A 24,515-nucleotide genomic window follows, 5' to 3' on the forward strand; every position below is an offset into this window, starting at 1 on the left:
ACCGCGAACTGGCTCGTGAAGTCCGCAAACGCTTGCTGGAGCGTAAAATTGAAAAATGGGAGGATTTCTGCCGCAGCCTAACTGAAAATGAATCAGACCTTGATTTCTGGAGGGTTACTCGCGGCCTGAATTCCCCCAGCGTGCAATTCATGGCCGCAATGGATTAGCGTTCTCCCCTTATGATAAAGCCGAGGCTTTCGCTGACACCATTGAAAGTTTTTTGCTAGTTGCTTTACGTCGCACGGACACAATAGGTCTTATGGCGACGATGGGACAGGAAAGGGCTAGGAGTGGGAAGGAAGCGGCCGTGGCCTTAATTAAGGTACAGCCCCAGCATTTGCCTGGTGTGAAAATGGGAAACCACGGAAAACCATCTTCAGGGCTGCCGACAGTGGGGTTCGAACCTACTATCTTCCGAATACTGGATACTGGCCGCACTTAAGCGACTGCAGCTATCGAGCTCGGTACCCTTGAAAGTGAAAGTGTACCTAACGATCTTTCTGACGATGACGATAACGAACGACGGACCCATGAGGTACACAGGAAAGTCTCAACTTTTAAGCAACAATGGACTCTTAACAATGACATAAATGACGTAACTTCTGCAGAGGTACGCAGCGTAATAAAAGACCTCAAAGAGAATAAGTCTCCCGGGGATGACAGAATCGCTAATAGAAATTAAATCACTGCCGTACAAAGCAGTTATACCTTTGGCTACTATTTTTTCGGCATGTTTTCAAAAGGGATACTTCCCCAAGGCTTGGGACGTCGGCAAGGTTGTCGTCCTTCCAAAATCGGGGAACGATAGATTATTCCCACAAAATTAGAGACCAATTACTCTGTTATCCCATATCTGAAAATTATTCGAGAGACTTATTCTCAATCGCCTCAATGAGTACCTCTGGTCACGTGACATACTGCGACCGGAGCAGTTCGGGTTCCGGTCGAGACGCAGTGTCCCTCCTGCGGCCCTCCACCTTGTCAGTATGCTACAAGGTCATTCAATTTACGGCGTACCGTGCCAACGGTATTTTTTGATGTAGAAAAAGCTTTTGACACCGTCTGGCACGAAAATTTAATTCATAAACTTTTGGATCTGTACCTTGTCCCAGGCTATCTGGTCAAAATTATCTCATCATATTTATCTAATAGAAAATTTTACGTCTACGTTGACGGAGAGAAATCCACCCCTCGGAGGCTCCGAGCCGGAGTCCCTCAGGGTGGAGTAATTTCGCCAATTCTGTACGCCCTATACGTAAATGATCTACCATATCGCTAGGGAGTAGAAATACAACAGTACGCAGACGACATAGCTGTTTACACCTCTCGTAGGAGGAACAGAGTTGCCGTCTCCGCATTGAACTCATGGATTGCGATGTTCTGGAAGTGGTGCCTTCAGAATAAAAATCCATACAAGACCCAGGCGATTTTATTCTCAAGGAGAAGGCCTACACTTGATCGTCTTACTATCAACAATGTCCCACTGTCCTGGACCTCGGCTTAACAATGGACAAAAGTCTCACCTGGAGTAGGAATATTGAACAGGCCCTGCAACGAGCATCAGCTCGCGTGGCTGCCCTAAAACCTCTGCTTTATAATAAATATATCTCCTCTACCATCAAGAGAAATATTTATGAAGCATGTATTAGGCCCATGCTGCTGTATGGGTGCGAGGCCTGGTGCTATATCCCTAAAATTCCCTTTTCAAAATTAGAAATTTTCCAAAGCAAACTACAGTACTACGCAAGATGACTAGAGCCCCCATCCTGAAATCTAACAGGCGGATACGATCCGAACTACGTATTCTGACTCTTAGAACTCAGGTCAGAAAGATAGCTAAGATGACCAGGTGTAGAATCCTGCGAACCCCGTCAGGCGTACCGGGCATCTCTCTTCTCAAACAGGTCATAAGAACCAAGAAGACAAATACTCGGCTTAAGCATCGCGGCCCTTGGCTCACTTATGACCTGCTTTAATTAATCTTTCGGCCTTTTCCAAATTGCACCACACTATCACTAAATGAAAAGAAAATTATACCCTGAAAGGGGCCGTTTGTTAGGAAGCTTGGCCTCCCCACCCTCAATAAATACATATAATAAATATATATTTTCCAAATTATAAGCGAAGAGGGGGTTTCATCTCTGACAGAAGGTAATAATAACCTTATTGACAGAAAGGTTGACAGTGCAGTAGAACAGAGATTTTCCGACTCATCGGGTATCCCTCGGAAACAGATGAGTACAAGGGCACATTTTCACCCTGGAACTCTCCATCTATTCGCCTCCAACAAATATATATATATATTTATTTAGAGAAAGTAACTTCGCTGTTAATTAAAAATGGCCAAAAATGTGTCTTTTTATTGTTTATGAAATACCGTAAATGATTCATATATTACATTACTACAAAACTTACTATTATTTCAAGCCTATTAAAACATCTCAGGATTATATTTTGAATTGAAAATAATTCTATCAATCAGTGTCATTGGGACCCACATGGATGCACACCAGGCATTCGTGTTGCTCGTATTTGTCACATATGAATAGATCGTAAATCGATTTCAACAATGACATTCCCTCAGGGCCAACGCGCTTTGTGCTGACCTGTCCAAGATAAACCATCAACCAGCAAAGAGAATCGTAAGCCTGCTTTCAGACACTCATGTTCTGTCGTCTGTCGTGGTACGATAATTATCAAACGAATTTAATGGTGATATTTTATAGACTGTTACCACGACAAGAGACTCGGGTAATATAGTGAGGGCAGATCGATGCTTCCTTTCCATGCTCTACAAAAGCCTGAAAGGAAAAAACAAAATGCGAAGACAACCGGGTGTTCATCCAATAAATTCTGAAAGAATGTTACAAGGTACATTTCAAACTTTGTATTAGAGGAAGAAGGAAAATTGTTCAGCCTGTTACTTTCGTAGGTCTAAATCATCATTTGATGAACTCTCCAGTAAATTGAGGAAAACCTTAATGAGAAAGAAATTAACTCAGTATTACATTGCTGGCCTTTTTTCCCTCCTCATGAACAAACAACTCTGTGTCGATGGATTTTATGGCTTCTGACAAGCATATAGCTCGTGCTTCATTACAAAAAACGTATGCATTAAACTGCTTTCGACGCTCTTCGCAACCCTGTTTGATGTAGCGTTGTCAAGGAAAACACAACACGATCTTGGAAACGGAAATATATTTCGTCGTGACGACATGCTAAAGAGGAACAATTTATTTCAATGGTCCTTGACATGTTTCAGTATAATTTGTTGTATGCATAAATGCAGTCTAAGATCTTCAGGCGCAGAATAGTGTATAAGTATGTGTGAATTCTCTTTAATGAGAATGTTATGTTTCTCTGTTCTCAGTCTCAAGCGAGTGAACAGCAAGATGGCGATGAAGGCTGGGGCGAACATTAAAGCTCATCTCAGTGAGTATTGCCGCCACACCAGCATCCACGGACTGCGGTACTTGGGCGAGGAACGTCGACCTCTCTTGGAAAGGTCAGTCATCTTCAAGAGCTTATCCCTAAAGGGACGTAAATTCATAAAATGCAAAACTTCAGAAATTAAGATTTTCTTATAATGAAATTCAGATGTGGTTATAAATAAATGAAGTTTCATTCAGTACATTTATTTATTTATTTACATTTATATACCTCTTGACACTGTGTTTTAAAAATATCTTATAAATGGAAATTGCGGTACAAATCTCGTGTAAGTTGGAGTTAGGTCGTTTTGGAACTAAAAGATTTATTGACATACGTTTTGAGTGATATTTATGAACATTTAAATGGATCAAACACAACAGTGATTACCTCCATTCCAAGTAATGATCACAAAGAAAGTTCACCAGTTATTACAGTTCTTACACGAGCAAAATATATTTTAAAGAAATGTTCAAGGCATTTTCAATCATGGCAATCACTGTCACTGACATTGTGAATAGAGAAAACACGTGTGGCATTGCAGGATGGTCCTCCGTTATGCCGAGTTTATTTAGAACCATTTTTTATCTTCTCTTGTTTCACTGGATGGCCTAACTGTTTTTGCCTGGGCTTGGGAGACAAGCATTTTTTTACACCTTTTCAACAATGTGTGAAAACTTCGTGCCAGCCCTGAAGGTGTGGATTTGCAAAACACTTGGTTTGCATGTATCTGAATAGATTTCAACTCTGATTTAATATATTTCCTACATGGGCCTGCCAACGACATGTGCAGTGACCAGCTCCAAAGGTATTGATTTACTCAGTAGGGTAAAGGACAATTTCATATTTCCTCTCATTCTTTTCAACCCTTGCAAATACGCGATGTACATATGTCCCAAACACTACTCCTCTACCAGCTGTAAGCAGCCATGTTTCTGCGTCATACTGAACCATTCCCATTCAAATAAAAATATGCCCGGCTAAGTCGGAGAGCTTCGTGGTACGGTCATTAAAAATTTGGGCGTTAAGACTAAAAAACTAACTAAGAAGTAAACACGAATGGTATATGAATGGGAAACAGTGTCATTATTTTGTGAATAAGAAGAAAATTCTGGGGTAAAATAGATTTAATAAACTAAGACACATGATAAATTACTCACACTAAACCTGAAAATAAAATTAGAAAGCAAAGTAACTAGACTCAAAGGGTCAACAAAAATACAACCATGTACCGAGCACATCTGAAATTAATTACAATAAAATACATAAAACGAATGTCGAACAGATGGAAATACAAAAAGGATAATAAATCTTGGTAAGTATCTACATCTTGCATTGAATCGGCGCCGATAAGTAAGTATGCCGGTATTCCCAACGCGGTGCGATCTCGCAATCGTCCGGTAAGATGTTCCTCGACAAAAGAAAATCACGCTAGTTTCGATCGATTATTTACATATTTACATAATCAAAGTAATAAAACACAAGGCAAATCCAGGTTTCACTAAACTTACAAACTACACTGCTTCTATTGACAGACCGCTGTGTCACAAATTGATCAGCACTGAAGTTGACTTCTCTTAGGAATTAGCTCCGGGCCAAGTTAAAATGCAAATAAATAAAACAACATTGACAAAACGACATGGACAATGAAATATAAGCACTGTCATACACGACAAATGAAATAAACAACCAATAAAAATCCTGAAAATTAAGACAAAAATCACTGGACATCTAAAAAAAATACATAAGAAAAATACACTTCTTCATGAATGAGGTCCTAATAAGGCAGGACACAGTTAACACCTGGGCTAAGTAGGTTACGCCTTCCTGGCACAGCACGTGGATTTCCACTGTCACTGCTTGTCTGTCAGCTGTAAACATAGCAGAAAGATAACAGTGCGAGCGTTATTCCCCTAACTCCCAGCGCCTACTTGTATGCCGCCCTTTCACATTACAAGGGAAACTTCTTCGCTTATATAGCTGCCGCGCTGCCAAAAATAAATCATTCTCCCATTCACAAAAACGCTCTGTCTTAACAGAGTAACTAGGCCTCCATATCTCAACTTAATTACTGCGAAATTCTCTATCAAATAAGACGTCACTCAGGCCTTCTTTACTCGTGGCATGGGAATTCGAATCTCAACTGTATCATCGAATATCCAGGCGTATTCAAGCTCATCTCCTAATAAGCAGCTATCACTCATATTTTTCCCTTCACTGAAATTTTCACAGGCCTCTATTCCTGTTACAATGTCCTCATTATATTCTGGGCGATATCTGCCTTTCGTTTTCACATTTATTGCTCTCCTACCCGAATCGCCTGTCTTCTCTGCTCAAATAAATGACTCTCACTTCACAACGTAGCCTCCCACTCCATCGGCGGCCAGAAGGCGCTGCTTGCACAAGAAACCTACACTGCTTTGAATATTGTTATTCCCCACAACATTAAGGGCACATAGCCCCGGTAATGAAGAAGGTACCGCCTGACTTTACATGATGAACACACATAACGGAATACTCTGAAATAAAACACACTCCTATCTACACCTAAGTATATCCCTCTTTCCCATCACTAATATAAATACAACATAAAGGGTACTAGCGTGCAACAGCCCTGGATTTCTATTTCCGTTACATAAAATAAAGCATAGCTGAGCTCTAACGAGCTGACATTGAACACAGAATGAAACTGGGCTGACTTCTGCCTTGCTTATGAAGTTGGCATATTACTTCTCTTTGCCGATCTCTGCTCCCACACCAGTCACGTGACTGCTGCGTCCATGGATTTACTCTGCCATCACAACACACTGGATGCTGGGTTGACACTGGGCGATGCCATCATGGTTCTTGTGAGGTAACACTCCCAGAATGAATGTATAGTTAATGACTCTTCACCTGCTCTGCGTACACGCGTACTTTACATAAGCAGATACTTTGCTATTAAGATAATTAAGCCAATAGGAAATTGAGCTCCGTTCAAAGTTACTATTTGGCGGAATGAAACGCGTATCAGTTCATATGAAAGAACATTGATCGTACCGAACGCACACGCTACTTCCGCGATCACGATACGTGACCAGATAAATGTTTATGCATATAATAAATGTTAAATCAGTCTGCGAGAGTTATACTATTATATGCATTTATCGTCTTATATCGCCTCCCGAATTTTCAATATATATATATATATAGCTATACTGTGCCTCCCGCACTTGGCATTACTGTACTTCGTCACACGGGTAGAGGTAACCGCCACAATAACGGACTGTTCACCCCCTAATTCATCGGAATTAATTCGCACCAAGATAGTGCATATTAACACTGTTCTCAAAATAAGACTCACTATTCATTACATCCAGTTCTCATAGTTTAAGTAGTTATAGCGTCCCTGTTGAAATATAAAACAAAGAACACGGCAGTCACAACTGACGTGAACACTGCAAAACGACTGAGAAACGAATGAGAAAGATTCCCCTGCTGCTCGCTGCTTTATAGTGTCACTTGCCTTATTCAAAAGTGGGGGTTCCCCATGAGACTATAGCTTGAGGGCTCAACCACAGTCTGAAGACAAAGCGCGTAACCGTTGGAAAATATCAATTCAGTGCATTGATTGAAAGTAGCCTAAATATAAACATATATATATATATATATATATCTGTAAATTTAACCACAACTCAGTGGACATGACAAAACCGCGGAGCATAGGTTTAATAACAGATTTCTCCCATAAGATGATAATAGGTTCAGCACTGCATTGGACGACATTGGTAGTACGGAAACATTTGTATCACCGCCGCCGCAAACCTCGCCTTCTATCTTGCTATTGGTGTACTTCAAACACGCCGCGCATCAGTCGTTACTGCGACACACCCTGCAGACTCGTTCAAAGTACTCATGATCACAAAGCTTACTACGGACTGTTCTCTATCTACGTGCGGTCCAGAATGAATATTCATGAGGCATATATGATATGTCTCAATATCACGTGTCGGTGCAGACAGCAATGATAGGCCTCAACAGCTACGTCCATTCAAAAGACGCAGGCCACTATAACAATAGCTCCATTGAGACTCACATCCCCAGCTATCAGAAAGGCACCGAGAAGCAAAACTCCGGCCGGAAAAAAAAAAACAAGAAAAAAAAGTAGGAAGATGATAGGTAGCCATGGTTACCGAGATCAATAAATATCTCAAACAATGAAACATGTTAACTGAAAGAAAATATTTTAAAATAAGCCGAAAAGAAATGCAATAAAGAAAATAAGGAAGGCACAAAAAATATATTCGCGAGATATGGAAACCAACACAAATCTCATCCATCAATGCACAGTCACACGCAGACACAACCTAGAGACCAATATGAGCAACTCCAAATAAGTATAGGGGTCAAGCTAGGATACGAGAATGCTCGCACTGCATGACAAATAAAACCAGAGGCTTGTGAGCTTGAACAAGATACACATATCACAATGTCAGATGGCCGCGCAGCAACCCAGGCTCACCCCAAATACAATAGTGATCCACACACATATAACGCACGATACATTCCATACTCATATCACCTCTCTTTTGGTGAACATGAGATGTGTATCATTAGCGTCAAAACATATAAAAATTTATAATGTCCAATAATGGACCATTTATATTGGTATTACAAGCTCAGCCAGTCGTAGACTCGAAGAGAATTAAACAGGGTCTCAAATCAAGGTCACAGGTACACACATAATTTACACAGTTCGGTGTCAATCTCCGCTCTCGCATATAGTAAAGATACACATGGAACAAGCAATATGTAAATTAAAAAAAAGAGGTCTGCAGCGACCAAAAAGATAGAGATCTGCAGAATAGAATCTCACAACGCAAGATCACAATAACTATGACAAACCCAAAAGAAAAATGTAAATAAATACCTTACAAGTTTTGTAGAATGAAATCTGCAGATTATGTAATAATCAACATTACCCCAGCGACAGTCATTCTGCGCACAGATGTTTGCGATACAAGTGGTGACCCGGAGCACTAATGTTCAGGTGCGCAAGATATAGTTTCAATGAATTCAGATAGGGAAGGAAACCAGTCGCAAATATATTTTTCATTTACCTGTTATCTATGGCGATATTAAATATGTCACATTATTTTAAAAAAGAAACACCTTTGTATCAATATCTTTGAACATACAGCCACCATGAAAATGTACAGTAAGTGTGATTACTGAAAGTACTTTAACGAACTCTGCAAAGTGTGATGTGTTAGTCTCACACATATATACATTCAGCTGAATAACTCTATACATAAAACGACGTCCTGAATGATTCATCTTCGTCGAGCCAAATATTTTTTATGCAATTATTTACATATGCATGATCTTCTTTGCTTTAATGTTTCTATCTCAATTCCCATTCCTTTTTTCATTTTCTTCATTCAGATAATATTTAATTAAAACATTTAATTCTTTATAAATGAACACATCTCTACAATTTACACATACAAGAGGGAGTGACACTTTTGTCTCGAGAACATGGCGTGAAGCCGCTCGGAACGTTTCAGCTCTCTTCGGTACATCACGCAGTGCGTGGAGCCACTTGGATTGTTTCAGCTCTCTTCGGTACAACATGAACCAGGCTAGACTTGGCTAGCATAAGGCGCCACTGCGAAGTAACGCGCAGGAGAAGGTTCACGCACAGTTTTTATATGTCTGTGTTCATATTTTCTAGGCTTTATTAAAGTTTTCCTGTGATTAAGAGTGCCGGGGGGCCGATGACCTCGATGTTAGGCTCCTTTAAACAACAAGGATCGTCATCATCTAAGAGTGCCGTAGTGAGTTGAAGGTATTAATACTGAAGGGATGGATAGGCGTAATTATCTTGTGTTTGTGTTCAGGTCCTCTAGGCATTTTAAAGTTTTCCTGTAATTTATAAGAGTGTCGTAGTTAGTTGAAGATATTATTACTGAACGGGTGGATAGTCGTAATTTATCTTGCAATAATGGATAGGTATAATTGTAATTTCTGCAGCGAGTCATTTAGTGTACATAAAAACTTACTGAGGCACATTAGTACCAAACAACGTGGCAACCAAAATTAGAGTTTTAAGTGCAACTTGTGTGATTTCTCCACTGCAAGACGTGGCAATCTTAAGCGGCATACATTCAGCATGCATGAAGAGGTTTCCGCAAAATTTGAGTCAAAAATACTTTCCCCATTATGTAAATATGACTGTGCATCACGAAGCGAGATGCTTCGGCATTACTCGTCGCAACATGATATAGATGTAGTTAATAGGTAGGTAGGTAAGGGTTATTCTGCCCGAAGGCAGGTCCGAACCTCCGCAGAGGTGTTCCTGAGCCGGAGTTTACGTGCGGTAGGGTGGCCAGTTCCTTTCCGCTCTTCCATTCCCTTACCCCCTACCAACAGCGTGTATCAACCCATCCAACTCCTGACCACGCCCAATGTTGCTTAACTTCGGAGATCTCACGGGATCCGGTGTTTCAACACGGCTACGGCCGTTGGCATGTAGTTAATGAAACTGTGGAATTTTCTAGTGAGAGTGATTTCTATAACTGGAAATCTAAGGTCAAAAAAGATCATCTATGCGAGTTTGTATGCAGCAGGGGACGTTGGGTTAGAACTACAGATAACTGCTCAAAATTGTCATTCCACTGTCATCATAATGGTGTTCATAAATCAAGAGGGCAAAACGAGCGCCACCAGAAAATATTGGGAAGTAACAAAATTGATGGATACTGCCCAGCCAGCATGGATGTCACATGTCATCCTTCTGGCGAAGTTGAGGTTTCATTCTGCAATACGCATGTAGGTCATCAGGCTGAGCTAGCCCGGTTAAGACTTTCAAAATCAGAAAGGGACGAAATTGCAAGGAAAATATCACTGCAGATTCCCTTTGACTGCATTTTAGACTCTGTTAGGTCTTCAATTAAAAGCAGCGAATTAGAGCGCAGCGATTTAATATCAAATAAAGATCTTCACAACATAGCGAGAGATTATAACTTTAAAGCCGAGGCAGTTAGACATGCGAATGACAGCACGAGTGTGTGGACTCTTGGGTGAAAGAAATGCAAGAAATAGATTCTGTAGTCTGGTTCTACAAACCTCAGGGAGTTAGTTTGGAAGCCCATCCACAGCTGCGCGAAGAAGACTTTGTCTTAATTGTAATGAATGAGGCGCAGATTGAAATGTTACGCGATTATGGAAACAATTGTATTTTCATGGACAGCACACATGGGCTTAATTCTTACGGATTTGAACTGACAACTCGTCTTTTGTTGGACGAGTTATTTCAAGGCTTTCCTTGCTCGTTCATGTTTTCGAACAGAGGAGATCTTCCGATTATGGAGATTCTTAACAGTTGTTCTGGATACTCTCCGTGCTCCACTTCAACCAAAAGTACTTATGTCTGATATGGCAGAAGTATTTCATAATGCCTGGTTGAAAGTTATGAAACCACCTCAACATCGACTGTTCTGCTCATGGCATGTAGATCGAGCATGGAGGAAAAATCTTTGCAAGATTAAAGGACGTGAAAAACAAGCCAAAATCTATAAAATCATTAGAACGCTAATGCAGGAGAGAGATGAAGAGGCCTTTCGAAAGATGTTTGACGAGGCTCTACGGCTTCTGAAAGAAGACCCAGACACCTTAGAATTTGGTATATATTTTGAAAATAATTATCGGGCATCTGCTCCAAGCTGGGCGTATTGTTATCGTCAACACTCAGGTTTCAATACAAACATGCACTTGGAGAGAATGCATGGAGTGATCAAACATATATATCTAAAGGGAAACAAGCCCAAACGATTAGATATTACCACCCATGCTCTAATGAGGTATCTAAGGGACAAACTCTATGATAGACTTATTCATCTGAATAAAGGTAAAGTGACCTCAAAGCTTTCGGCAATAAGGCAACGCCACAAATCGTCATTTCAGCTAGACCCTGAAGATGCAATATATGACAATAATGTGTGGATAGTGCAGTCAAAACATTCCAACAAACTCTACGAAATAAGGCGAATGAGTGAAAGCTTGTGCAAGTGCGAATTGCTTTGTACCGAGTGCGAGACATGCCTCCACGCATTCACTTGCAGCTGTCCAGATTCATCAATCAAGTTCAACATGTGTAAACACATTCATTTGATATGCAGAATAGCAAGTAGAGAGCCTTCGAGTGCAGCTGAATCTACAGACAATAATTTAATCATCCACGAGGTATCCACTACAGATCGAAAACAACGTGCAATAATCCAAGAACTACAATGCCCTGGAGCAGCAAAGGCATGTGACAGTAAAGCGAAGAGGCGAGAAATGTTACTGGATAAATTCAGGCACATCCTAGATGAGGCTGAACCCGATGAAGACTTCGACATTAGTGATAAACGTCTGCAAAATTTATTGCCAACCATTCGGGCCCGCAAATCTGCATCTTCACTACCTCCAGTTTCACCAGCAAAAAAATCTAAATTTGAACCTCAGAAAGATTTAAGCCAACCAATAAACCTCATAAAAAGATGTCGTTATCCATCGCAAAGCCCACAGCCACAGAAGAGCAAGACATTGCAATAAAATTACTGTTACCTAAATCTGAACGGCAGTGATCAATCATGGGTCTTCTAAACACAGTAGAAGGTGATAAATAGCAATATTTATATTATAATTATTGGCAGGAATGTACTCCAAAAATAGTTCTCAATTAGCTACTAATAGACCGGTAATTAAGTTAGTGAAGTGTGTGATTTGTGAATTTAAAAACTCAAATTCATACATAGAGTATAAACTTGAAGTATGTCATCTGGAATCATTTTTCTTCAGTGGGGTTTTTCGAACTGACAACTGGAACTCAAGTCCATGATAAATATGCGCAGTTTCTGGGGTGGGGGACAGATTTTATTTGTACTATTCCTTAAGAATGAAGGAAATTCATACTTAAACGTGGCGTGCTAAGCAGCCTGCAAGTGCCACACCCACCGCAACAACTGACGTACTCAGTGTATACTTCGTGGAATCAAAGAGAGAGGAAACGTTCCGAGTGGTTATACACGATGCGCTCCCGAGACAAGGGTGAACTGGTATGCTTTAGAAGAACAATATATATTGCAAGAGCTACAGTTTTATCGCTGTCAGTGAATCGCCTTCCTTTGCTCTTACGAACAAAGTTTTTCACCTGACCCTTAAAAAAATCCTTTCAGTATGAGCTGCAATTAAGACTTTACTTTTCTCTAACCTGCACACCTCACCCTTCAATTTGTATAACATCATTATTAACACTTTTAGGACACCTTGCAGAAGTCTGTCTGTAGGCTGCACCTGAGCAGTACTGGTGGATGGAGATGTTCCATTTCTTCTTCTTCTCCTCTCTTCCTCTTGCGTGAACTCCCTCCTTTTCTTGATCTCAAAACGCCTTTCACGCTGCTGCCGGCAAGATTTTGTGTTGGCACAGAATTGGGTTTTAGCCTTTAAAAAAAAAAAAAAAAAAAAAGAGTTCATTGAAACAAAGTTCATATTCATATTAATTATACACATTGCTTTTTGAATAATTCCATGTTCTAGTACTAGGAAATGCAAAACGGGCAGGCTATAATAAAACAGCATATAAATTACAAGAATATAATGAACTGTTGTGAAATACCATTCAAATTCATACTAGATGTGAAACAGCCCCAGATGTATAATTATACTATTAATTTTTGTGGTTCATGGTGTGGGTTACTGCTGTCACCTCCTACTTCAAGAACCACAGGTAACGGCTGAGTGGCCTATAACCTGGTCCTCAGACTCAAGATACCCTAACATTTTCAGTGTCATGGCCTGCTTTGCGCTCAGGTGGCTATGACCCATTATGGGAGAGGTCCTCACTAGGACCAGAAGTAAGGTAGCATCCTGCTTCACAGAGTGGTAGTAAATAGAAATGGCATATTGCTTTTAGTGCCAGGAGTGCCCAGGGACAACTTTGGCTCGCCAGGTGCAGGTCTTTTGATTTGACACCCATAGACGACCCATGCGTTGTAATGAGGATGAAATGATGAAGACGACACATACACCCAGCCCCAGTGCCAACTGAATTAACCAATGGTGGTTTAAATTCCTGACCCAGCTGGGAATCGAACCCAGGACCCCTGTAACAAGAGGCCATCACGCTAACCATTTAGCCATGGAGCCGGACACAGAGTGGTGGTGGTGGTGATTATTGGTTTTTGTTTTTTTTGCTAGGGGCTTTACGTCGCACCGACACAGATAGGTCTTATGGCGACGATGGGATAGGAAAGGCCTAGGAATGGGAAGGAAGCGGCCGTTGCCTTAATTAAGGTACAGCCCCAGCATTTGCCTGGTGTGAAAATGGGAAACCACGGAAAACCATTTTCAGGGCTGCCGATAATGGGATTCGAACCTACTATCTCCCGGATGCAAGCTCACAGTCGCGCGCCTCTATACGCACGGCCAACTCGCCCGGTGATTATTGTTTTAAGAGGAAGTACAAGTGGGCAACCATCCTCTATATAACACTAATCAGAGAGAAAAAAAATGGAAGGGGTCCGACACTTCAAAAAATGAAGGTATCAGCCAAATGAAGACAAGGGCCATGAAGAACATAAACGTGAAAAATGTCCTAAGCCTCCATACATAGGGCCTATTGCCGTTGGGGTCGGAAAAGAACAAGAGTTGATCAAGGGAGGTTGGATAGGATAGATGAAAGTGAGGAGCCTGGCACAAGTGGAAGCAATTCCAGGACTCAGCTAAGGGCCCCTTGGTCACGAACCCACGTTCCAAAGTTCAGAGCCCCTGGGGCCCCTTTTAGTCACCTCTTATGACAGGCAGGGGATACCGGGTTTGCTATTCTACCACCCTCAACCACAGGGGAAGTAGACTAAGCTTGGAACACTTCAAGCAAGCCTCGGACCTATGGAAACAGGCGTACGATATAGAAAGAGAATGGGTGGCACACAGTGATGCGGTAGTAAAAGCAACAAGGGAATGCCTAGGAACAACCCTCTGTAAAGATAGTAAAAAGCAAAATCTTGTCGGAATAACAAAGTGAGGGCAGGTTTCAGCGTTCAGTTACCACGGGCCAAGTACGCAGTGTATCTGCGCTCCATACGGTGGAGCTTGTGATAGGTATCGCACTCTTACCTGTCTTCAGAGAAAAGAATCGCTGACATGTTTCTGCTGCAAGTAATATTTACTCCTCATTATGAGTAGTGAATTGTTAAGTTTGGTGCATTCATTATATAATATTATTAATAATAATAATTAATTGAAAGAAACCATACTTTAATGTGCAAAATATTCATGTTCAAATTATGTGTATGTTATTCTAGTGTAACTTAAAAGAATTATGAACTGTAATTTAATCTTATGACCATTGACTGCAATAAAATACTAAATTATTTATTATTAATAATATTATTATTATTATTGCTTAACTCACAGAGACTTGCAGACTGAATGCTGAAGGGCATAACCATCTGTAGCTATGTATGTGTACTGTATGTAATATTCATTTTGTCTTCAAGCAGTAAAGGGAAGTTAAAAGTTTTATACACAAGAACTATTTATCATCATAAAGCATGAATGAAAATCCACAGCCTGTTTCCAGTCGTCCAACCGGGTCAGGAATGGAATGAAGCCCCCATCTAGGGATGAGGATAGGAATTGTGCCGGCTGCCTAAGCCTGTCGCACTCGTCTGGGGCAATGATTAATGAATGACAGATGAAATGAAATGATATTGGAGAGTGTTGCTGAAATTAAAGATGAAAGGGGAAACTGGAATACCCGGAGAAAAACCTGTCCCGCCTCTGCTTTGAGAGCGTTGAGAGGCCGGCGCGCTGCCACCTGAGCCACGTAGGCTCTCATAAAGCTGAAAATTACAGGCCAGTCAGTTTGACATGCACTGAATATAAGTTTTGGGAAAGCATTACCTCTGATTATATTAGACATGTTTGCAAAATTAATAACTGGTTTGATAGAAGTCAGTTTGGGTTTAGGAAAGGTTATTCCACTGAAGCTCAACTTCTAGGATTCCAACAAGATATAGCAGATATCCTGGATTCAGGAGGTCAAATGGACTGTATCGCGATTAACCTATGTAAGGCAGTTGATAGGGTAGATCATGGAAGACTACTGGCAAAAATGAGTGCATCTGGACTAGAAAAAAGAAAGTGACTGAATGGGTGGCTATATTTCTAGAACATAGAACTCAGAGTATTGGAGTAGACAAAGCTTTATCTGACCCTGTAATAATTAACAGAGGAATTCCTCAAGGCAGTATTATTGGACCTTTATGTTTTTATGTGTAAAGTCCGACTCGTTGGCTGAACGGTCAGCGTACTGGACTTCGGTTCAGAGGGTCCCGGGTTCGATTCCCAGCTGGGTCAGGGATTTTAACCTTAATTGGTTAATTCCAATGGCACGGGGGCTGGGTGTATGTGTTGTCTTCATCATCATTACGACGTGCAGGTCGCCTACAGGAGTCAAATAGAAAGACCTGCACCTGGCAAGCCGAACCCGTCCTGGGATATCCCGGCACTAAAAGCCATACGACATTTCATTTCATATGTGTAAAGAAGTGGAGTCAGGGATAAGGCTTTCTGCAGACGATGTTATTCTGTACAGAGTAATAAACAGTGGCGTATGCTGAGATTAAGACATGGGTTACCACTAGACTTAGGTTACCTCTTTTCGATGGTTGGTTTAGTGAACGTCAAGCCTTCAGCGTTTTGAGCTGCAGCCTGTAGCCAACGAAGAAGCCTGCTGTGTTGTGAAGGCTGCTTTACAGGCTATTGCACCGGACTCTGCTACTGCCAATGTTCAACCCCTGATCATTGGAGATGGTAGCCTAAGGTTTAGCAAATGAAAGTCCGGCTTTGTGGTTAAATGGATACAATGTTTGCCTTTGGTCTGATGGCCCCAGTTCAGTTTCCAGAATCAACCCCCTTATACTGTTAATTCCCCTGACTTGGGGACTGGGTATGTATGATGTCTCTGCCATTCATTTTATCCCCATTAGGTCAACACCAAGCCTGTATAGTTGCCATGCCCCATTTTTTTTCTATTTTGCTTTACGTCGCACCGACACAGATAGGTCTTATGGCGACGATGGGATGGGAAAGGCCTAGGAAAGAGAAGGAAGCGGCCGTGGCCTTAATTAAGGTACAGCCCCAGCATTTGCCTGGTGTGAAAATGGGAAACCACGGAAAACCATCTTCAGGGCTGCCGACAGTGGGGTTCGAACCCACTATCTCCCGAATGCTAGCCCACAGCTGCACGCTCCTAACCACAGGGCCAACTCTCCCGGTCTCATTATTATTTTTATTATTATTATTTTACAGCAGTCGTACCCATCGTTCACTGGTTAATTAGCTTCCTCGGGAGATTAGTGGTGGTGTCCGACCCATGATCATGGGTTCGATTCCAACCAACAAAAGAAAACGCTAAACCTGAAAGGTGGCATTTCATTTTAACAGATCTACCAATGAAAATAAAACGATATTGCTCATCTAACAGCAGCCCTGCAGTCTCTTCCTACAAGGAGTAAACGGGAGTGAGGAATTCCCACACTCTCTTACCTATATCATTGAGAAGTATGAGGTGAGGAAGTATATAAGATGAATAACGCATGGTTGATAGTTAGCAGTGGTGAACTGACGGACCGAAGCCTAGCACACCTATCCTCCGCCGGTCCTCGCTCCTATCCGATATCCAGCAGCAAGCTGCGTGTGGCGAGTTGAGGGGAAAGGGGCAAGAGCCCGGGCTGCAATATCAGTCTCCGATACCTCACTCTCAGAAATATACGCGATGTTTTTTCTCACTGCTTTCAAGTTTTGTAAATGGAACAATGTTTTAGATGCATACACTACAATGTGCTTTAGACTTCCATCATTCTCAATGGAGATTAGGGCTTCACTGATAGCCTTGGTAGCCCTCTGTATATGCCAATGGTAATAAATAAGTTACAAGCTTGTGAGCAACTGCAAAATAACCTATATAATGTTGTGAGATGGACCGTAGGCAATGGTATGATGATAAACAGGGTTAAAAGTCAGGTTGTGAGTTTCACAAATAGGAAAAGTCCTCTCTGTTTTAATTATTGCATTGATGGGGTCAAAGTTCCTTTGGGGGATCACTGTAAGTACCTAAGTGTTAATATAAGGAAAGATCTTCATTTGGGTAATCACATAAATATCATATTGTAAATAAAGGGTACAGATCTCTGCACATGGTTATGAGGGGGTTTAGGGGTTGTAGTAAGGATGTAAAGGAGAGGGCATAGGTCTCTGGTAAGACACCTACTACAGTATGGATGCAGCGTATGGGACCCTTAACAGGATTACTTGATTCAAGAGCTGGAAAAAATCCAAAGCAAAGCAGCTTGATTTCTTCTGGGTGATTTCCGACAAAAGAGTAGCTAGACAAAAATGTTGCAAAGTTTGGGCTGGGAAAACTTGGGAGAAAGGAGACGAGCTGCTCGACTAAATGGTACGTTCTGAGCTGTCAGCAGAGAGATGGCGTGGAATGACATTAGTAGACGAATAAGTTTGTGTCTTTAACAGTAGGGAAGATCACAAAATGAAGATAAAGCTGGAATGCAAGAGTTGTTTATAAGAAGAGGAGATAGGGATTGGAATAACTTACGAAGGGAGATGTTCAATACATTTCCAATGTTTTTGCAATCATTTAAGAAAATGCTAGGAAAACAACAAATAGGGAATCTGCCACTTGGGCGACTGCCCTAAATGCAATTCAGTAGTGACTGATTGGTTCATAACTTACCCCTGACTATAGAGCCGAGGATTCCTAAAATCTGTGGATTGGAAGTGATCTCAACATATCATGTATGTGGTACTGAAGTAGATACCGGTAGATCCTTCTTTCTTGTAAATGTTATCAAAATCACCCACTGATCACACCTACAACAACAAAAACAACAAAATAAAATCTAACGTATGCCTGCAAGTATTACGCCATTGCCAACTTTCAATTTTGTACAGTAATTCATCCAAGATAAGAAAATAAGAATACTTGTTGACAACTGAATGTTAAACCTAATGTGATATTTTACAATATTGGAATTTACTTACACTGTTTTGTCTCGAGCAAAGCAGAAGAATTATGATTCCAGGTGACATACTTTAAGTTTATACTGTGTGTCACACGTCTTGCAGTGGAGTAATCACATAAGTTGCACTTAAAACTCTCACTTTCATTGCCACGATGTTTGGTACTGATGTGTGCTCAGTAAGTTTTATGTACACTAAATGACTCACTGCAGAAATTGCAATTATACCTATCCATTATTGCACGATAAATTACGACTATCCACCCGTTCAGTAATAATATCTTCAACTGACAACGACACTCTTAATAAATCACAGGAAAATTTTAAAATGCCTAGAGGACCTGAACACAAACACAAGATAATTACGCCTATCCACCCCTTCAGTAATAATACCTTCAACTCACTACTGCTCACTACGGCACTCTTAATCACACGAAAACGTAAGAATTCACCTACTAATCTACAACACACACGAGTAACAGAAGAACACAAGGTACAAAGCTTCACGCCAGAGCAACCTGTAGACCTGTCAAAGTGGACCTGTAGTTGGTGACTTTCTATTTTCTACCACACGCACGTGAATAAAGTGTTGGTGTCCGAAATGGCGCCTTATGCTAGCTAAGTCCAGCCTAGTTCGTGAACTGAAGACAGCAGCTCACCTAGTTATAGTTCGTGGAACCGAAGAGAGCCGAAGTGTTCCGAGATGTTCCGAAAGGCTCCTCATTCTGCGTTCCCGAGACACAAGTGTGAGCTCGCAGTAGCCATCAGCGGTATTCCGCGTTCTTTACATAGGTCTGTTTTACCTGAGTGTAATCTGGGTGAACTTATTCATAAGTAACAAATAACAGGCATAAAAGTAGCGACATTGACTGTTCGTACAAAGAGGTGGGAAGAAGTATACTCACGATCACGCTGGACGAAGCTGTTTCGGTCATGTGCGGACACGGCACCTACGAAAACATTGGACTCGGCTAGGAGACCAAGACAATGAGTTCCTCGGAAACGGGACATGGAAATAAAATTGTTAAAACGCTTCCAGTGTTTGGGTAGAACGGATAAATCGCTGACAGCATTTAAATTACGATTGTGTTTAATATCTCAATTGACAGGTAAAAGAGGAAGAAACGTGTTGCAAAACATTTGAATAGCGCTTCACAGTGTGTGCACGGCCGACTTGATTCTCCTTACCGCCCTTGACACAGCTCGACACGTGGCGCTGGCGGCCGAACTGTTTGTGAGATGTGTGCACGGCCGACTTGATGCTCCTTACACAGCTCGCCACGTGGCACTGGCGGCCCAATTGTTTGTGAGATGTGTGCACGGCCGACTTGATGCTCCTTACCGCCCTTGACACGTGGCGCTGGCGGCCTAACTGTTTGTGAGATGTGTGCACGGCCGACTTGATGCTCCTTACCGGCCTTGACACGTGGCGCTGGCTGCCTAACTGTTTGTGAGATGTGTGCACGGCCGACTTGATGCTCCTTACCGGCCTTGACACGTGGCGCTGGCTGCCTAACTGGTTGTGAGATGTGTGCACGGCCGACTTGATGCTTCTTACCGGCCTTGACACGTGGCGCTGGCGGCCTAACTGTTTGTGAGATGTGTGCACGGCCGACTTGATGCTCCTTACCGCCCTTGACACAGCTCGACACGTGGCGCTGGCGGCCTAACTGTTTGCGCTAGAAATGCATACTTCTTTATGGAAAAGATATTGAATTTGATTGCCGATTTATCGTAATTTAGAGTTATGGAGAATGTTACATACGTTAATACTGTTAAAATGATTAATCTTAAAGGTTACTTTCGATGATATTTACCAAAATAATGTCGTGAAATGAAGCTGCGGGGAGATGGAGTAGTCCAGCTGATATTTACTCTGATTGCCCATTTATCTTAATTTAGGGAGTAAAGGAGTATGTTACATTGACTAATACTGTTAAAATGATTAATCCTAAAGGCTACTTTCATTGATTATGTGTCACGGACGTGGGCAAGTTTTCCTTCGCTAACAGGACCTTAAGGGATTGGAATAAATTACCTGCAGCGGCCTATGATAGATTCCCTTCCGGTATCAAGTCATTTAAGAAGATCATTAGTGTTTGTGTAAAGTGAAAAGTAAAAGTTGTAAATTACGGACACTGAATTTGTGATTTTCTGCTTGGTTTAGATTGTGAAACTAGGAGTTTTTCTTGAGGTATTATCTTTCCATGGATTTGCTTGTTGTACTCGTGTTCTTTGCTGTTTTTTTGTTGTTGTTGTTGTTGTTGTTGTTGGGTAATAGTGTTACCTTTACTTTATTTTTACACTACTGTAAGTGACCACTACCACCGGGATATTTCCCATTTGCAATGCATTTAATAATAATAATAATAATAATAATAATAATAATAATAATAATAATAATAATAATAATAATAATAATAATGGATCGCTTCGCGGGTGGGCATTACGAGGCGGTGTGAGAGCCTTAGCATCAAGCACAAACACACCGTAGCACCTTCCTGTCAGCTCGAATCATCTTAAAATATTTTTCCCCTCTCACCTTACCAAATACTTTCCCTATAATGAATTACTTGAAGGCCATTTATGAGAAATGTTTTCTTGGTATTGTTAGTCTTCCATCGTTGCTAGTGGGATATTAAACGCTTTACTTGCATGTTTACAGAGCTCGATAGCTGCAGTCGCTTAAGTGAGGCCAGTATCCAGTAATCGGAAAATAGTGGGTTCGAACCGCACTGTCGGCAGCCCTGAAGATGGTTTTCCGTGTTTTCCCATTTTCACACCAGGAAAATGCTGGGGCTGTAACTTAATTAAGACCACGGCCGCTTCCTTCCCATTCCTAGGCGTTTCCTATCCTATCGTCGCCATAAGGCCTGTCTGTGTCAGTGCGACGTAAAGCAAATAGCATACATACATACTTGCATGTTTGTAACCCATTATCTTATCCATCACTACCTTAATAGGCTTTTTCATAGCCTCCTTATCCTACTGCTTGCGTTTCATCATCTGAACATAATAATAAACTTCATAAATAACAAATAAAATGAATGGACATGAAATTACGAACATTCCCTGATGTATTATAAAGGCCGCTACAGTAACTCGCGCCATCCACCTCACTGTAGTGTGCCGTTTACATTGTTGTTCTAAGAGCAATTTAGTTGAGTCGAATTGCACGCGATTACCGCTAGTGACATTAAACATTGTCCATAAAGTGACAGAATATCAAGGAAATACGGAGTAGCGCGAAAGAGTAATGGTCACGATCGCAGAGGCAGTGCATAAGACAAATTACTGTTCGAATTGTTAACGCCAATACTAATATAAAAAATTTACAAATGAATACACATCGATGAAAAGCGGACGAACTTCGGTCAAGAAAGAAGCAACGCGTTAAAGCATTGAATCTGATATAGCAGCGGAAGAAGAAAATTATATATTGCAATTATACTCAAGAACAACATATAATTACGTAGTAATATTAATAAATTCATGCTCAATCGTAAAATACTGCAAGATTCAATCAGCCAAGCGTTGAAAAGACATAAAATAGGCCTTGACTCGTAAAAAAAAATCAACTATAAAACGCCATTTATATACACTAACTTAAGTAACAATTACATTCAACATAATGAAATAAAGCAAAAACGGACATGTTGAAGGTCTGCATAAAATTAGAGAGATAGACGTCTATTTAAACCGATTCTCGATATCATTGTTATGTTAGAAGGCTGCTTATGTCAAGATGTTTCAACTAATCTCTTCTATGATTTTGCATCTTCAAATTGCGCAAGACAACTACGTCATGGACCTGTAAGAAAAATGTGGGAGGACTGTTCGGGGAAAATTCAGCCGCTATGACGGACACGGGAGAGCTGCATTCCCGAGATCATCTTAGTGACTGGCGGCGGAACATCGAGACTGACCAAGGCTACTGAAGGCTAGCCAGAAATAACAATCCCGGTGGCTTAAGGAAAAGATAAGTTTCGTAGAGATATGAACTTAATCGCTAGTTTCTTGCATTTGATTAATAGATGGCAAATCGTACATGTCTTTGAAACGAATCAAATTAAGTGACCTAATAGTGTGTCGTTATAATGAAGGAAATAGGCAATCTTCATTAAAAAAAGACCACCTCTAGTTAGAGAAGTGACTAAATAGTATGATAGTGTAATGTTTACTATATTAATGAGCATAGTGAATCATGCCGTAACATATGTGAAGTATTTGACAGTAGAATGCAATAGGATTTAAGTAAAATGTAGGATATTATGTTAACGAATATAGCTTATGTGTTGTCATAAATGAGTGACAAAAGGTTAAATATGGATATAAAGATAGAAATGAGCCATGTTGATGTTAAATATGAATCCGATGATAGATTTATTTAGTTAAATATGAAGATTGATACGCCTCAATGTAGGTTATTTACGATAAATGTCGTGAAGTATTGAAAGAGATATGAAGTGAAATACGAGAATAGGAATATGAGATGATGTTATGTGAGGATGAAAATGAAAGAATTTAAATATGAATATAATGCTACGATGATATAATGGAAATGAATGATATATTGAAAGAGAAAGACTTAAGTATTGACGCAGACGTGGATCGATAGTATTTATTAAGTAATAAGGTGTTTCTTGGGTTAGAAATCCATATGGTACAGTAAGATGACAACATGAGGCATTAGTTGTGAATAGTGGGATAGGAGTTGATCATCAAATATAACTCCTAATATGAATGATTATTCATTTAAATGAGTATTTCAATATGATATTCCTACCCGTATGTTTTATGGCTGGCATTGATTAACATGAGTAGTTATTCCTACTTCTTATTAATAATTTTAAGTGTATTATAGTCACTCAGTACCTCAATACAATTCCCTACACTCATAGTTAAGTTATATAAGGTCATACATTGAAACTTGATTCTGTTGAGAGTTTACTTGCTTGTTTATGATATATTTGATTTAGGTTGGAAGCTAAGTTGATGAATAATGAAAGGATAATCAATTAATGTTATTGTTTTGGATGAATTATAGCATATAATTGCTATTGACATACGAAACTAATCTTATCCTTTCCGCCAATCCTACGAAACGTTGAATAAATAAGAAAAGTGTTTGTCCTAAGAATTGAACACAGACTTACGGTAAAACGAGGAGTGTCATACGACAGCAAAATAAAATGCTAAATTGAATTGATATTAACTCATGCGAATTTGCAATTGTTAAATTGTTTATATGATGTACTATAAAAGTGAAGCAGATATCCATTTCAATGTTGATTTTAAGGAGACATGCGACGAATGATAATTATGTATGAACGATTCAAGTTTGTAATACTGAGCTAATTCAATAATTTTGGATCTTCAATCCATTTTTACACGTTTTTCCATCTCATTTTCGTTTTATGAATAAATGATAGCAAGTAAGATATTTTTGAGATGTCATTCAAAGCTACTTAGTATAATATATAATTTTGATTTAAATATTGCATAATTTAATATGTCTGGTCTCTCGACGACTCGTTTGATGGACACGTCCATCACTGTTTTTCTTAGTCAACGAAATATTTAGTGACGAGTCGGTTCTTTTTGGACACACGTTAAAATACTGCGATGAGCAACTCGCAAACCCTAGCTGGAATTTCCTTGTGCGCCATCCATCCTGGACGGAGGAACGGCGCTGTAGCGATTACACCACACATATCAGTGCTCACTCTAGGAATAACAGGCTACAGCAGGAAGAATGCATCACCCTGGTACATCGAAACTCCGGGACTCCGCGTGTGCGCCCGGCTAAACATTAGGTACCAACCATGCAATCTGGAGATCCCTAGGTGGACGGAATTAGGTGAGGGGACGGAATTACCTTACAATTTGAATTGAATGTCATCACTAAAGTTATATCAAAAATATATTCAATATCTGACAAACATTATCCTGAGCTCATGTAATATGCATGACTTTACATATAATATTGTCCGTAATGAAAACCAATTAGTTAATTTTAAT

The 24,515-nt window shown here is 40.5% G+C and overlaps 1 protein-coding gene across 1 annotated transcript in view; it reads left to right on the forward strand.

Moving 5' to 3' along the window:
* The window catches only part of LOC136864503 (pickpocket protein 28-like), a 158,817-nt gene that overhangs the window by 10,395 nt on the left and 123,907 nt on the right, over positions 1-24,515 (forward strand). Inside the window, exon 3 of the mRNA XM_068226833.1 lies at positions 3,371-3,505. Within this exon, the coding sequence (XP_068082934.1) occupies positions 3,371-3,505 (135 nt within the window). The remainder of the gene's footprint in view (positions 1-3,370; positions 3,506-24,515) is intronic.

The sequence above is a fragment of the Anabrus simplex genome, chromosome 1 (genome assembly GCF_040414725.1).
Source record: "Anabrus simplex isolate iqAnaSimp1 chromosome 1, ASM4041472v1, whole genome shotgun sequence".
Classification (NCBI taxonomy): Eukaryota; Metazoa; Arthropoda; class Insecta; order Orthoptera; family Tettigoniidae; genus Anabrus; species Anabrus simplex.